Source organism: Lissotriton helveticus, chromosome 8, assembly GCF_964261635.1.
Source record: "Lissotriton helveticus chromosome 8, aLisHel1.1, whole genome shotgun sequence".
NCBI lineage: Eukaryota > Metazoa > Chordata > Amphibia > Caudata > Salamandridae > Lissotriton > Lissotriton helveticus.
This window is the reverse complement of record NC_136069.1, coordinates 766399393-766413699: the sequence shown is the minus strand read 5'-3', so window position 1 is coordinate 766413699 and position 14307 is coordinate 766399393. Positions and strand designations below refer to the sequence as shown.

General features: G+C 43.6%; 1 protein-coding gene across 2 annotated transcripts in view; it reads left to right on the top strand.

Annotated features, from left to right (window-relative positions):
- The window catches only part of TGDS (TDP-glucose 4,6-dehydratase), a 465036-nt gene that overhangs the window by 428560 nt on the left and 22169 nt on the right, over positions 1–14307 (top strand). The window contains exons 10-11 of one of the 2 annotated variants that reach the window (XM_078657602.1): positions 9662–9720; positions 11836–11933. In XM_078657602.1, coding sequence (XP_078513728.1) covers positions 9662–9720; positions 11836–11933 — 157 coding nt within the window. Of the gene's footprint in view, positions 1–4228; positions 4321–9661; positions 9721–11835; positions 11934–14307 lie in introns of those variants that run through there. The other variant, XM_078657603.1, reaches the window with a different exon arrangement.

Genomic DNA, 14307 nt, shown 5'->3' with positions numbered 1-14307 from the left:
CAGCAAAATAAGCTGCCCCTTTGTTCCATAGACTTAGGTGCAAGCTACCATATACTGAAACAATGGTCTAACGTAGAATGTCCTTCCTTAAACCCAGTGTTCAAACTGTACAATATTGTGTCATCCTGCCCAATCCTTTAGTCTTCCTAAAATTAATTTTGAAAATAGTCTTTTACCTACGCCAAGAAGATTAATCAAACTATAATTTTGGGGTTTGTTGTGTCCTCCCTCTTTTGTATTGCTCTTATAATTGCTCCCTTTCAATTTCATGGTATCTGGCCTGTAGCTAATATCCCCTGAAATGCCAAATAGAAATATTTAGCCCACCAATCGGCCTTTGTTTTAATTATAGCGGGTAGATTGTCTGGTCCTGCAGCTCTAGCTAATTTTAAGGCCACTATGGTGTCTTTGATATTACACAAGGAGTACTGAGTTCTAATATCCTCACTTACACCATTCCAATCTGCCACAATAATTTCCTCTACCTCATATCCAGCTTCACACATTTCCTTTAAGTGTTCTACTCGTGCTTCTTCTATAGCAAATCTCATTGTCCCCTTCTCCTTTCTTGTTCCCTGTTGCACATGCTGGCAAAAGTTTTTTGCTTTTTTTTGTTTCAATATCTTCTAGCACATTTTTTTTTATCTGAAATGTATTTTTGTTTTCCCTTGTTGCTTTGGAGGTTGCCATATGTCTCGCAATCATATTTTATTCTAAGTTTTTTTCTCCCCTTTCCTTATCTGGCATTTTAATTGTCTACAGTCCCTATAAAACCAAGCATTTTCTTTTCTTGGGCCTTTTCCTGCTTATTTCTGTTAGCATTTATCTCCACCTTTAAATATTGTACGACCTGGTTAATTGTTTTATTGTACCATCCTATACAATTAACTGAAACTTGGGTCATATCTTAGTTGAAAACTAACCAGTTACACCTGATGTCTCTCAGTCATCCTAGTGGTAAGACGTTTAGGGCATTCTGCCTGTAAGGAGAGTACCATCTCTTTGTTCCTGTCTGCCCCCGTGATTATTTCCAGGGGTTAGTCCCTTCCCACTATTTGCTTTACCTTGAAGCTTCAAATCTTATAAAAGATAAACAGGCTTGCAAAAAATATAATTAATCAGACACAATTGCATTCCATTTTTGAAAGTCTTACATGCAGGGCAATCCGAATTTGTATGGCCATTTATACTAAACATCCCCTTTGAGCCCACATATCCACCCTGCTGTGCTACAGGGGTCCTCTGCAGTTCAAAAGTAGACCAGTTTACCATGCTTCCATTCAGGTGTTCACAAAAGTGATTGTGGTGGGTGCGATCTGTCTTCGGAGGTCAGAGTATGTTTATTCCAGTACCTTAACAACTGGCAGTTAATGGAGTACTCACTGCAGTCCGTCATGGATCACATCTGGATGACAACTGATCTCTTGTAATTGTTGATTTTCCCTGTCAATGAGTTGAAGTCCCACTTAAGTCCCATACAGAGAATTTGAGCAGATCGAGGTACAGTGACTTTCAAGGCCTTTCCTCTGTCGCATTGAGTCAGGAACATTCAGGATAGGATCCAGATGTTTTGGAATCAATCCTGGATCTCATTGAGGATGCCTATAAGGCTTCCTATCCTCAAGTGACCGTCTTGTCCCAAACCCAAGATGGCGAATGCAGACTCTGTAGTGGACTACATATCCCACCATCTGAGATGCCTCCCACACGCCATTAAAATCTCAAATGAAACAGCGCAGAATTGCTGTGGTTGCTTGCTCACACTAACCAGGCTTGTGGCATGGCACTCTTCCTTCCCCACTCAAGTACATGACAATGACAGACTGGTCATTGCTGGGTTGGGGGAGTATTTTGGAGAGATGGAGATCAGAGACCTCTGCTCTCCGACGGAAAGTCTGTTCTCATATCAGTCTTTTGGAGCTTCAGACAATCTGCCTGGCATTGAAGGCCGTCCTGCCATCCATCAAAGGAAGACTAGTGCCGGACCTCACAGACAACATGACTGTCGTGTGGTACTTGACTATGCAGGATGGGTTGAGGTCCTGAATCCAATTTGGAGGTAGTTGGAGCTTCAGAATCTCATCCTTGTCGCCAACCCCTTAGCGGGGTCCCTGAATACCAGAACAGACGTGTTGAGTAGACATCATGTGGCCGACCACGAGTGGCGTTTCCACCCTGCGATATCTTCGATCAGGGGGATATGCCCTCACTCAATCTATTAGCCACCATCAAGATTGTCTATGTCAACATGTCTGCTCATTGGAGTTTCCCACAAGGCTCATGTTAGGAGACACTCTCCAGTTGAAATGGAAGACTGACTTCTGTAGGCATTTCTTCTGTTACCTCTCCTGTCTCGAGTTCTGAGGAAGATCAAGATAGATTGGGCCCAAGTCATTCTCGTTGGCCCAGTCTGTGTCAAGAGACTGTGATACCCATCCAGAGATCCAGATCATGAGTTTTTTCCTCCAATCAGGCTTTAACTTAGGGAGCTCGGGCTAGTTCCTGCATCCAAGTCTCTGCAACCTATACCTCCTTGTGTGTAGATTTAGCAGTGGAAACTACATGTATTTGACGTTACGACCAAGGTGGTTGATGTTATCTTTGCTTCCAGATGCTCTTCCGCGTTTTGTGTTGGTACAAACTTGTTCTTGGTGTGGTGCTCGGAACACTGACACCTTATGGACCAAACCTTCTCATGCTCATTTGTTAATTCTTTCATTGTCCTAGCAAGGCCTAGTGGTGGGCACAGTAAAAGAATGTGTCAGTCCTTCCTGCCTTTCTGTATTTACCCGACCTTTTTGTTAACCTTGCTGGTTGTGATGCATTTTTTTAATGTTTTGAGACCCGTTTACACCCCCCAGCTGTTTATTATGTCTCAATGAGACCTGAATTTTTTCTTGACATTTCTCATGTGCACTCCTTTTAAACCTATGCACAACAGTTCCTCAAGGTACTTAACACTAAACAACAGTCTTATTGCAATCCTTCTGCACACCATGTGAGTAATCTGCCTTACTCCATTTTCTTTCTGGAAAATTAGTATTGACGACCAAGTTGGCATTGCTACCTAAAGTTGTGAGATTTCCTTCCATGTTTGCCAGTTATCACTCTGTACGTGTATTTTGCCCCCACCTCTCTGCTTTAAAGAAGAGGAGAGGCTCCATTGCCTTGACCCTGGAATGATGCTAAGCTTGTACATCAACCGCTCAAAGGCCCTTTGTGTGATGGCCAGCTCTTTGTGGGTTTTGCTAGGGCAGAAAAGGCAAGGTTAGGGGGGGCTTCTCAAGGTGCATAATCTTTTGCATCAACATGTTATGCACGGGCCAAGAAGCAGCCCCTTGAATACATTTCGTCCCCATTCTACCAGTGGTAAAGGTTGCTATTGTGGTTGTAATAAGAGTTTGCCTGTCTGGGCATCTGCCAGGCTGCTGTGTTGGCATCAGTGCAATCATTCACAAATCGCTGCTTCCTTGACTGTCAGGTCTGGGGAAAGGTTACTTTGCTCACTCGGATTTACAGAAAAGTCTATTACTTTAAGGTCTATATAACTCAGATTATTTAAATAACATTTGCAGCAGTTTAATGGTTACTTTCCAATTATCTTTTTCTTCTCTTCTTTTTTTATTCCTGATTAAGTAATTGACGTTACTGATTTGGGTTTTATCCAAAGTTGTTTCAATAAATTAATTAATTTGAGGATAAGGTTGTGCTACATATTCCTATATTCTTTATACAATACATCATTGTATTCAACATGTAATACCATAATCATCATTACACAAACTACTTACATTGATTAGTACACTTAATAAATTGTGCATCATTACATTTTGATTTGTTACAGTCTGTGCTAATGCCATTTTAACATTGAAAAATGTCTTATTACAGTTGACATCGCACTAGGAATAGTTGTTGCTTCACTTCGTCTCGGGCTCCGCTTCCTTAATTTGGCCAATACAAATAATGTTGCATTTTAAAAAAGGCTTATTTGAACAGGAGATATTTCTAAATACCTTTAGGGCCTCACTAAATTGTGAAATTTAAATATTACATTTTCAGATAAATTGCGATTCTAATTGGCAACCTATTTTTATCACCTGGTTTATCATATTATATGCCAACGATGGCATCAACCATAGTTACCTAAAGTTTGCCTAGGGTATAACCTCAGAGTTTAATAAGTCAAACTGAAAAATACAAGACGCCCATTACTTTTATTTTTCACTAGATGGTATACACAAGATGACTACAATCCTACAGTTGCTCGAAGACTGTACAAGTTAGAACCACAGAGTTGGAAAATGACGCCCAAGTTCACAGTAGGTATGATAGTGTTTTCCAAATGGTGGCCTCTTACCTACATGCTAGGAAGGATTTATGCATCTTTGTTGGAATTATCATGTCCTGTCCGATGTGGTAAGCTTTCTACCTAGTTTACATTTTTTAAAACCCTTCCATGTAACTTTGGCACAGATTTTTAATAAAAGTCACCTTTGTTATTTAACAATTGAAGCATATAGAGGACACATGAACTTATTCTATTGGATGCCTACCAACAGGTCCTCCCTCAGCCCCACGCTCTTCAACGTTTACATGGCTCCGCTCGCCCCCATCGTCAGAACCCATGGACTCAACATTGTTTCATACGGAGACGACACCCAACTCATCCTCTCCCTATCCCACGAACCCAACGCAGCAAAACACAACTTTCAAAAAGGCATGGAAGCTGTCGCCAAATGGATGAAAAGCAGCTGCCTACAACTCAACACTGACAAAACAGAAGTACTCATCATGGACCCACAACTCACGACACCTGGTGGCCCCCCACCCTCAGAAGCTCACCCACCCCCACGGACCACGCACGGAACCTTAGAATCATCCTGGACTCCAAGCTCAAAATGGACCACCAGACCAACTCTGTTGCATCCTCCTACTTTCACACCCTTCAAATGGATCCCCCTTGAGTACAGAAAGACCGTCACTCACGCCCTCGTCACCAGCAGACTCGACTACGGCAACCCACTCTACTTCGGAATAAACCAAAATCTCATGTGCAAGCTACAAAACATCCAGAACACCGCCGCTAGACTGGTCCTCAACCTGTCAAGACACTTCCAAATCTCCCAGCACCTGCACACACTCCACTGGTTCCCCATCGAGGCTAGATCACCTTCAAGATCCTCCCCCACAAAGCCTTCCACAACACCCGACCAGCATACCTGAACAGCCAACTCAAATTTCACGCACCTCAAAGAACCCTACAATCAGCCCAGATCGGGAGGCTGCTCCTTCTCCTTACTCACGGCCAGAGCTTGGAATGCCCTGCCGCTCCACCTCAGACAGACAACATCCCTCCCCATCTTCACGTGAAACCTCAAAACTTGCCTCTTCGACAGACCCTCTCCTTGATGGACTGGAACCTGCACCTCCCATCCTTCCCATCGCCTTGAGACCCTTTCGTGTGAGTAGTCGCGCTTAACAAACACATGATTGTTCGATTGATTGATTAACTCAATGATTGATTATAAGTCTCTGCTAGTAATCTTAAACTCATGCTTATTCTTAAGCATTTGTGCACCTTTCTTTTATCCTCCGAGCTCTTCTAATAATGTGCATATATATGAACCATAGACTAAAGTTTTTGCTATCCTTAAAAAAAAAATGGAATTTCCACATGCTTTAAATGACAATATAGTATCCACTATTGTTTCAAAATACAAAACTCTGATAAAGTTCCCCTCCTTTCAAATGAAATGTTTAGCACCTGCAGTGTGATACAGAAACAGAATTGCTCTAAGTTCTAAAATCCCTCTGCATAACGCTGTTGGTTGTACATCAAGCATCTGAATTCTTAACTGTTAATTATTTTTAGTGCCACACCTTGGCCCTATATCTACACGTATACCTCTTTTCAGGACACTCCCCTGATCTAAAGAGATTATTATATCTTAAAATTGTACTTATTTATTAGAGACATAGGATTTGAATGCAAACTGTGATGAGATTCCACCATTTTGTTTTTAGAAAAGTAGGCAATTTATAAAAATGTACTGGGGAGAAAATACTCCTAAGCACAAGACTGTTTGGTTCCATCCTGGTTTTATTCATAATCTGCCACATCAGTGACTTATGCAGAAGATGAAGCTGCTGGTGATAGTCTAGTCTCTGATGCGCCTTCTTCTGACTCGTGTTGTGAAATGACCCCCTCTTCCCCAGCAGAGGAAGCCATAATCGTCTTCAAGTCCCATAAATCTGTTTCAAGTAACTCAATTGGAAGGCAGAATGATAGCAATGCACAAATAGCAGGTTTTTTCTTTCTCCAATGGAAAGAATTTTGTATAGTGGAAGAAGAAGAACAAATTATCCCATGAGATATCCTGTCTTCTGCAGTTTACTGATCTAGTGAGACCAGAACAGGAGGTTTGTGAGCCTATGTGATGACATTTTGGGGTGGTTCTTCATGTTTTGAGCTCACGGACTTCCGCTTTCGAGCCTGAAAACTCATAACTTTGGAAACGAGCCTGAGTTGCTTGCAATTGCACACTGTAATCAACAAATACGATTTCCCTTCAAAGCAGAAATAACCTTTTGATGCATTTTGTGGCCTTCCTGTTTTAGGTTGCAAGCTTCCTCTCTTGGACTCATAAACGCAGGACAGTAAGGACACACCTGACTTTACCATAAATGCACTCTGTAATTTACAACGTGGCCCCAGGCACCACCGAACATTTAAGTGTAATTAGTAATGCTTGTGCATAAGATGATCTTTTTTCCAAGACGTAAGGTCAGGCTAAGACTACCACACCAATGATTGGTTTTTGTGTCAAATTTCTTTATTGGCAAAAGAGACGTTAAACAATGTTGGATAGAGCAATGTGAGAGAGTACTATATACATATGTCACTGGTTGTTACAGCAAGAATCCCCCTTCTGTGGGGAGGCTTTGGGCAGTTAGTGATAGGAATAGGCAGGTAAAATAAGCCTATAAGTTTTCCCGACTACAGTAGACTTCTGAACCTAAATCTCACGGAACCCAATTGATGATAACATTACCATGGATCCGGATCTTCAGATGTACAACCGTAACAGGAACACGTGAGAGCTCATCACAAATGGGAAAGCTAAATTTCTAAGAAGACATTTTTAGAAAGTGGTCTTAAAGACCCTCATTGATACAAAGGTGCATGTGAGTTCTTTTTTACAGCAAATAACGGTAACTGTCAATAAGCACATACCCCACCACCTGTGAGCCATCCATTAACAATTAACAAATAAATGACCATCGTCAAACATCTACATGAGTAACCAATCAATCGGCCGGGTGGATCTCACTAATTATATGTTAAAGGCCCTGCTTCTTATTTCCCACTTTCAGAGTCAGTGTTTGGGGTTTACAAACAGCAGTTTTTTAAAAATTGTGTGAACTGCTGTCCACAATTTGAACTCAGTGCATTTTCTGAGTGGTGTTTTGCCCTGTATTATCTTTTATGTGTTTTAGCATTTTTGTTTGTTGATTTTCTGTGCGATACAAAAGGGGATGATGGACGGAGCGTTTGAACAAATCAAACACTCGCCCCCAGTCAACTGATCTGGGTTTAATCCATCACCATTCTTTATCCCACTCAGCCACCCCATTTCAGACATGGCCATATGCAAATCAGTCTGACCCTGTGCCTCATGGGAACAGTCCAGCCCGAACTGCCAAGCCATGTCTTCCATGGACCGGAAACAAGCATCCTGGGACCGGTTTCGGATTCATAATCCTCATCAGCCAGGCTATCTTGAATCCAGTGGCCAAGTGAGCAAGGGACTCACGTCTGAGCATACCCTGCCACACTTAGGGCGAACAAAGCGATACAAAAGGGGATGATGGACGGAGCGTTTGAGCAAATCAAACACTCACCCCCAGTCAACTGATCTGGGTTTAATCCATCACCATTCTTTAGCCCACTCAGCCACCCCATTTCAGACATGGCCATATGCAAATCAGTCTGACCCTGTGCCTCATGGGAACAGTCCAGCCCGAACCGCCAAGCCATGTCTTCCATGGACCGGAAACAAGCATCCTGGGACCGGTTTCGGATTCATAATCCTCATCAGCCAGGCTATCTTGAATCCAGTGGCCAAGTGAGCAAGGGACTCACGTCTGAGCATACCCTGCCACACTTAGGGCGAACAAAGCGATACAAAAGGGGATGATGGACGGAGCGTTTGAGCAAATCAAACACTCACCCCCAGTCAACTGATCTGGGTTTAATCCATCACCATTCTTTAGCCCACTCAGCCACCCCATTTCAGACATGGCCATATGCAAATCAGTCTGACCCTGTGCCTCATGGGAACAGTCCAGCCCGAACTGCCAAGCCATGTCTTTAATGGACCGGAAACAAGCATCCTGGGACCGGTTTCGGATTCATAATCCTCATCAGCCAGGCTATGAATCCGAAACCGGTCCCAGGATGCTTGTTTCCGGTCCAGGGAAGACATGGCTTGGCAGTTCGGGCTGGACTGTTCCCATGAGGCACAGGGTCAGACTGATTTGCATATGGCCATGTCTGAACTGGGGTGGCCGAGTGAGCTAAAGAATGGTGATGGATTAAACCCAGATCATTTGACTGGGGGTGAGTGTTTGATTTGCTCAAACGCTCCGTCCATCATCCCCTTTTGTTTCACTTTGTTCGCCCTAAGTTGGCAGGGTATGCTGAGACGTGAGTCCCTTGCTCACTTGGCCACTGGATTCAAGATAGCCTGGCTGATGAGGATTATGAATCCGAAACCGGTTCCAGGAGGCTTGTTTCTGGTCCAGGGAAGACATGGCTTGGCAGTTCGGGCTGGACTGTTCCCATGAGGCACAGGGTCAGACTGATTTGCATATGGCCATGTCTGAACTGGGGTGGCCGAGTGAGCTAAAGTATGGTGATGGATTAAACCCAGATCAGTTGACTGGGGGTGAGTGTTTGATTTGCTCAAACGCTCCGTCCATCATCCCCTTTTGTTTCACTTTGTTCGCCCTAAGTTGGCAGGCTATGCTCAGACGTGAGTCCCTTGCTCACTTGGCCACTGAATTCAAGATAGCCTGGCTGATGAGGATTATGAATCCGAAACCGGTCCCAGGATGCTTGTTTCCGGTCCAGGGAATACATGGCTTGGCAGTTCGGGCTGGACTGTTCCCATGAGGCACAGGGTCAGACTGATTTGCATATGGCCATGTCTGAACTGGGGTGGCCGAGTGAGCTAAAGAATGGTGATGGATTAAACCCAGATCAGTTGACTGGGGGTGAGTGTTTGATTTGCTCAAACGCTCCGTCCATCATCCCCTTTTGTTTCACTTTGTTGATTTTCTGTACCATTGTTTGAGTTTTTGTACCACCCGTTTGTAATGGCTCACTTTTTATTTGCCTATGTGACCAGAACATGTGCAAAGCGCCAAAACCATGTTCCCTGATAGAACATGTGTAAATAGCTCTGGCTAAGAATGTAGCCTGTGGTGTTTTTGCATGTTTGGACCAGTTCCATGTGGTATTTGTTCATTCCATGTCTCGTAATCAGGGCATTATTGTGGGTTTCTAAAACGTAACGGGAAGTTTCATTTTACGAATTTTGTATTAACGCTGCATGAAAAAAGCTGTGCCTTGTTTTGACATATTGCTTTTTTTTATCAGATAAAAAAGACAAATTCAGACTCTGAGGCAGAAGAATGGGTTGAGTATGTGAGTGACCGGTAAGGAATTAGCTTTTTTTTGTTTAATTTCAACCTTATTACTTGCTTGTTTGCTGTTGCCTCTAGTAAGGAATACTCTAACATGCTGCATCTTTTTTATTAAACCTCACCTCACCTCATCTTGGTGCTCTTAGCTGGCTTCCTTTTCCACTCCGGCTTGCTTTTTTCTGTCTGATCTTTAAGTGCATTCATAGCCAAACCCCTTCCTTTGCCCTCTGTCACTCAGATTAATCTTCCAACACTTTGCCAGTGCGCCCTTCAGATACAATGATAGCTCCCGCACCCTTATGTTTCCTCATGATGTTTATTAATGTTCAATTAATTGAAATCTTAACATCCAGCAGATATAGTAAATATAAAATATGAGACATGATAAAATCAATATATCAAGTTTGTGATCTCTAGTGGGAATTAAGCTCCCGATTCCCAGGTGGCCAACATCGCACATGTACTTTCACTTCACATCCTACGTTAGTCGTGAAAACCACAAAGCAAAACACATTTCTAAGTTTTCGCCTCACACAGGCCCGTAATCATGGAAACCACATACCATTGTATAGTTATAAGGTGCTTACAGCGGAAAGTGCTTCCAGACTACATGCTGGAAAAACAAGGTTCTCCATACTTAATTGGTCGCCAGAATAAGGACCATGACACAAATTCTTACTCATGGAGACCTCGAGGCAGCACACGGTTATAGGACACTTAGAGCTAAAAGAGTTTTTAGCTCATCATTACTGCCCCCGAGCTAAAGTGCTGTGTGCTTGGAAAGTACGACGGAGACAATCAGGGCTCCCTACTTGGGTGGCTGTTAGTATAGGGAACATCAAGGGCAGTTTGGATAACCAATTACTGCTTTCCAATTTGCCCCCATTGGTCCAAAGTTCTCCATGCCAATAAAATGCAGATGGCTCAAACGTGCTCTGTGCTTGCAAGGGTAGGGCCAACATGGACATTTTGAGTTAACAGTCACTGAGAAAGTATGACGTTACAACGCAGGCAATTACAACGCCTGCCTTTACAACGCGGTTTTTACATCGCAAACCTTTACAACGCATATGCTGGATAGTGGTAAGTATAATTTTCTCTTCCAACTCCAGTCCCCGTGGACACTAGGGAAGGTGTTGGATAGAAAATTAAACTTATTCCCTATCCTAGAGCGCCCCCCAGCGCAATGCGTTGTAATGATTTGCGTTGTAATGACCGCGTTGTAATGGTAGTGCGTTGTAATAGTTTTGTTGTAAAGGTTGTTCACCGTCACTGAATTCATGATCTTTGATAGCAGGCATGATTCTCCTTTTAAACAAGGTTGGACAGTTGATAAACATGTTCTCACGTTTAAAATGTCACATATTGGCCGTAGCCACCAGCACATCAAGGGTTTAAGAACTTCACAAATGCACATGCCAGGACTGTATAGCAGTTAAAAACTGCACATACAGGCTCTGCGACACGTTTGAAAGGCTACTCATGTGGGTGGCACAATCCGTGCTACAGGCCCACTAGTAGCATTTGATTTACAGGCCCTGGGCACACAGTGCACAGTGCTAGAAACGCATTAGTAAAAAAAATATGCCAATCTTTGCCATTAAATTTGGACACCGAGCACATGCACTTCAGCACTGGTCAGCAGTAGTAAAGTACCCAGAATCCTAACACCAGCAAAAACGAAGTTCAGCACAGTCAAGAACAGGAGGCCAGAGTTGAAATGACTTGGGAAATTATGCCAGGTTTATTATTGGGTAATGTTGATTTCTTACATATGATCTTTTTGTAATAATCATTGTTTTGCATCATTGCTACAGTTCTCAGCCCTTTTGGATCGTTATCTATAGAATGCATACATTTTTATAGTCGGTACTTTTCTGAGCAAAAATACTGTTTTTGAGTGTGTTTGTACCTTAAGTTAGATAATGGGTTCTCTATTGTTGTCCCCAGGGTAGTGGAAATGTTACTTAAAACTCAGTGCTGTTTTCCTTTGATAAAACTCTTTCTGGAAAAATATCCCACTAATGATGTAGTTACCCCCTCTCCATGTTAGTAATTATTTTAAAGTTATGATGCTATTCTTTAAAAAAGTCAACTACATTGTAAAATTCCGTTTCTTGTTATTAGACCTTCTCATGATGCAAAATACCCAATGAAGCTAGACAAAATACACCAATTAGGATGGAGACCAAAAGTTACCTGGGAGGACGGTTTAAAGAAGACAAGTAAGATGTTTTCTTAGAATTTTTTTATATGAAGCTTTGCCTTTGAATGTTTTCATTTGTTAGTTGTATACATCAAGTGTGCCATGGCTATATGAAAATCTCAAATCGGACAAGTCGGTAAAGGATGCTTGAAAAATACAAGCTTATGTCTTGTAAACGGGTGAAAACGCTTTTTTTATGCAAGCAATGACACTTCATGATTAAAGCAGATAATTTCCTTATTGCTAATTTTAGGCACGTAAGTGGCAATTTCAGTATTTCTCAATAAAAATGACTCGTTGTAGCATATCACTTCTGGTAAAAACCCTACTGTCCACTATTGTCCACTATCGCCTAAGTGAGTATACACACGACAAAAAACAAATTCTTGGGGCAGTGGATCTCTTATACAATCACATGCTTTTAAATTAGTCCTAGTTGTCTGGCTTAAGCTGATTGAACATAGCAATGTTAATGACAGACATTTATTGTATTTCTCTGTGTAGCCATCCACCTCATTGTTTGTGACTTCAAGGTTGTATTTAAGGTGAAAAGGTTAGACCTACACTCTCCTAGGCCATATCAAGATTTGTTTTATATAGGAGGAGCTTCGCGCGTATCCAAGATGGCATCGTGAGCTTGGGGCTCCCGAGACCCCCGTAGTCCCCCGATTATATCCTGTCGTAAATCCGGTCTGCTGTGGAGTGCTTCTTGCAGTTGAACCGAAGAAGATCTAAACGCTGCAAACCGCATCCCGAAAGGCGCCCCGGAAACCGGAGTTATGGGGTCGGAAAGTTGGCGGCCTATATCTTTCGGATGCCCGGAGCTTGGGTTGGCATAGTGCCCGTGGCGTAGTTCGACAACAACGGCGCTGTATACCAGCAGTGACCGGTCTGGCCCCACAGCCTCACTTTCGATTTTGACGGGTACGCCTGGCGATCTGGCCAAAGTGTGCGTCTGACTGTTGGGCACCCCAGTTGACATCAGTGAGCCCTGCTGTTTGGACATTTTATAAGTGTGGAGGCTTACGGACCCCACAAACGTGGCTTTTGACCCCGTGCAGTGTCGTGTGGCGATCGCAACTTGATCTCTCTGTTAACTGGTGGGCACCGCGCAGTCACGGATGGTTGACGGATTATCCTGAAGGGTCATAAGCAAGGGACTTGAAGTGGTCCACCAACAACTATTGCTGAGTGCCACCTCCCCGGATTGGACGACGAATATAGGATTGTCCCAAAATAGCGACCAAGCTGGAGGGGGACAAACGGCAGCAGAAGAGCACCAGAGGGGGGGACGGTATACGCAGTCGAACAACATGGACCGATACGCACACACTAAGGGGTCACCTAGTGGACTGGGAAAGTCACAGGAAGGAGTAAAGGACGCCTCTGCCCTGGAAGTTGAGCCTACATTGCAAGACGTGATGGCCGCCATTGATGGGATCAAGTCCTCGCTTGGACAGAAGATGCAGACCCTGGCTCATAAACTTGATGCGGTTTCCATTGAGGTTAACTTGATTCGGGCGGACCTCACAAAGACGAGTGAGAAAGTGAAGTCTTTGGACATTAAAACGGCTAGTCTCACAGATGATGTCACAGAGCTACAATCTGAAGTACGGACTCTGAAAGCCTCCAATGACCTTGTTATCCGTCAACTGGAGGATTTCGAAGGGAGGGCCCGGAGGAATAACATTCGTATCATTGGGGTGCCGGAAAATGCGGAAGTGCAGGCAGCCGATCTTTTTGTGGAGGGTCTCATAATCAATCATCTTGGACCCAAAGGCCTGAGCAAGTACTTAATCGTCGAGCGGGCACACAGAATTCCTGGAGGTAGACCGCCTGTTGGTGGCCCGCCTCGGCCCTTGATAGCCAGAATATTCAATTTTAGAGACAGAGACACAATCCTCCAGGCTTCCAGATCGGGAGGATCCTTGAAGTATGAAAACTCGTCCATCAGTTTCTTTCCAGACTTTACGCAAACAGTCCAGAAGCAGAGATTGAGTTTTATGGGGGTGAAGAGAAGGCTTCGTGATATGACACTCAAATACGCCATGCTTTACCCGGCTAAGCTACGAATCGAACATGAAGAGAGAACTTATTTCTTTGATAAGCCGGAGATTGCTGCAGATTGGTTAGACACTTTGACTGCCCGGCAGGAACCCCAGAGACAGAGTGGAGAAGAAGAGGGTGCGCAAGAACAAGAATGAGGCATGTCGTTCTGGGACCCAGGAAGAGCTGGGAAAGATCCATTGTTGTACTGTCTTGATTCACAACTAAGCACAATACATAAGGGGGGGTAAACGGGCTATCGGTAGGTCTCGTTCCTCCTCGGACTTACTTTTTGTAGTTTAGTCTAGATGTGGGGGCGACAGGCACACTGCAAGTTGGGGAGGCTT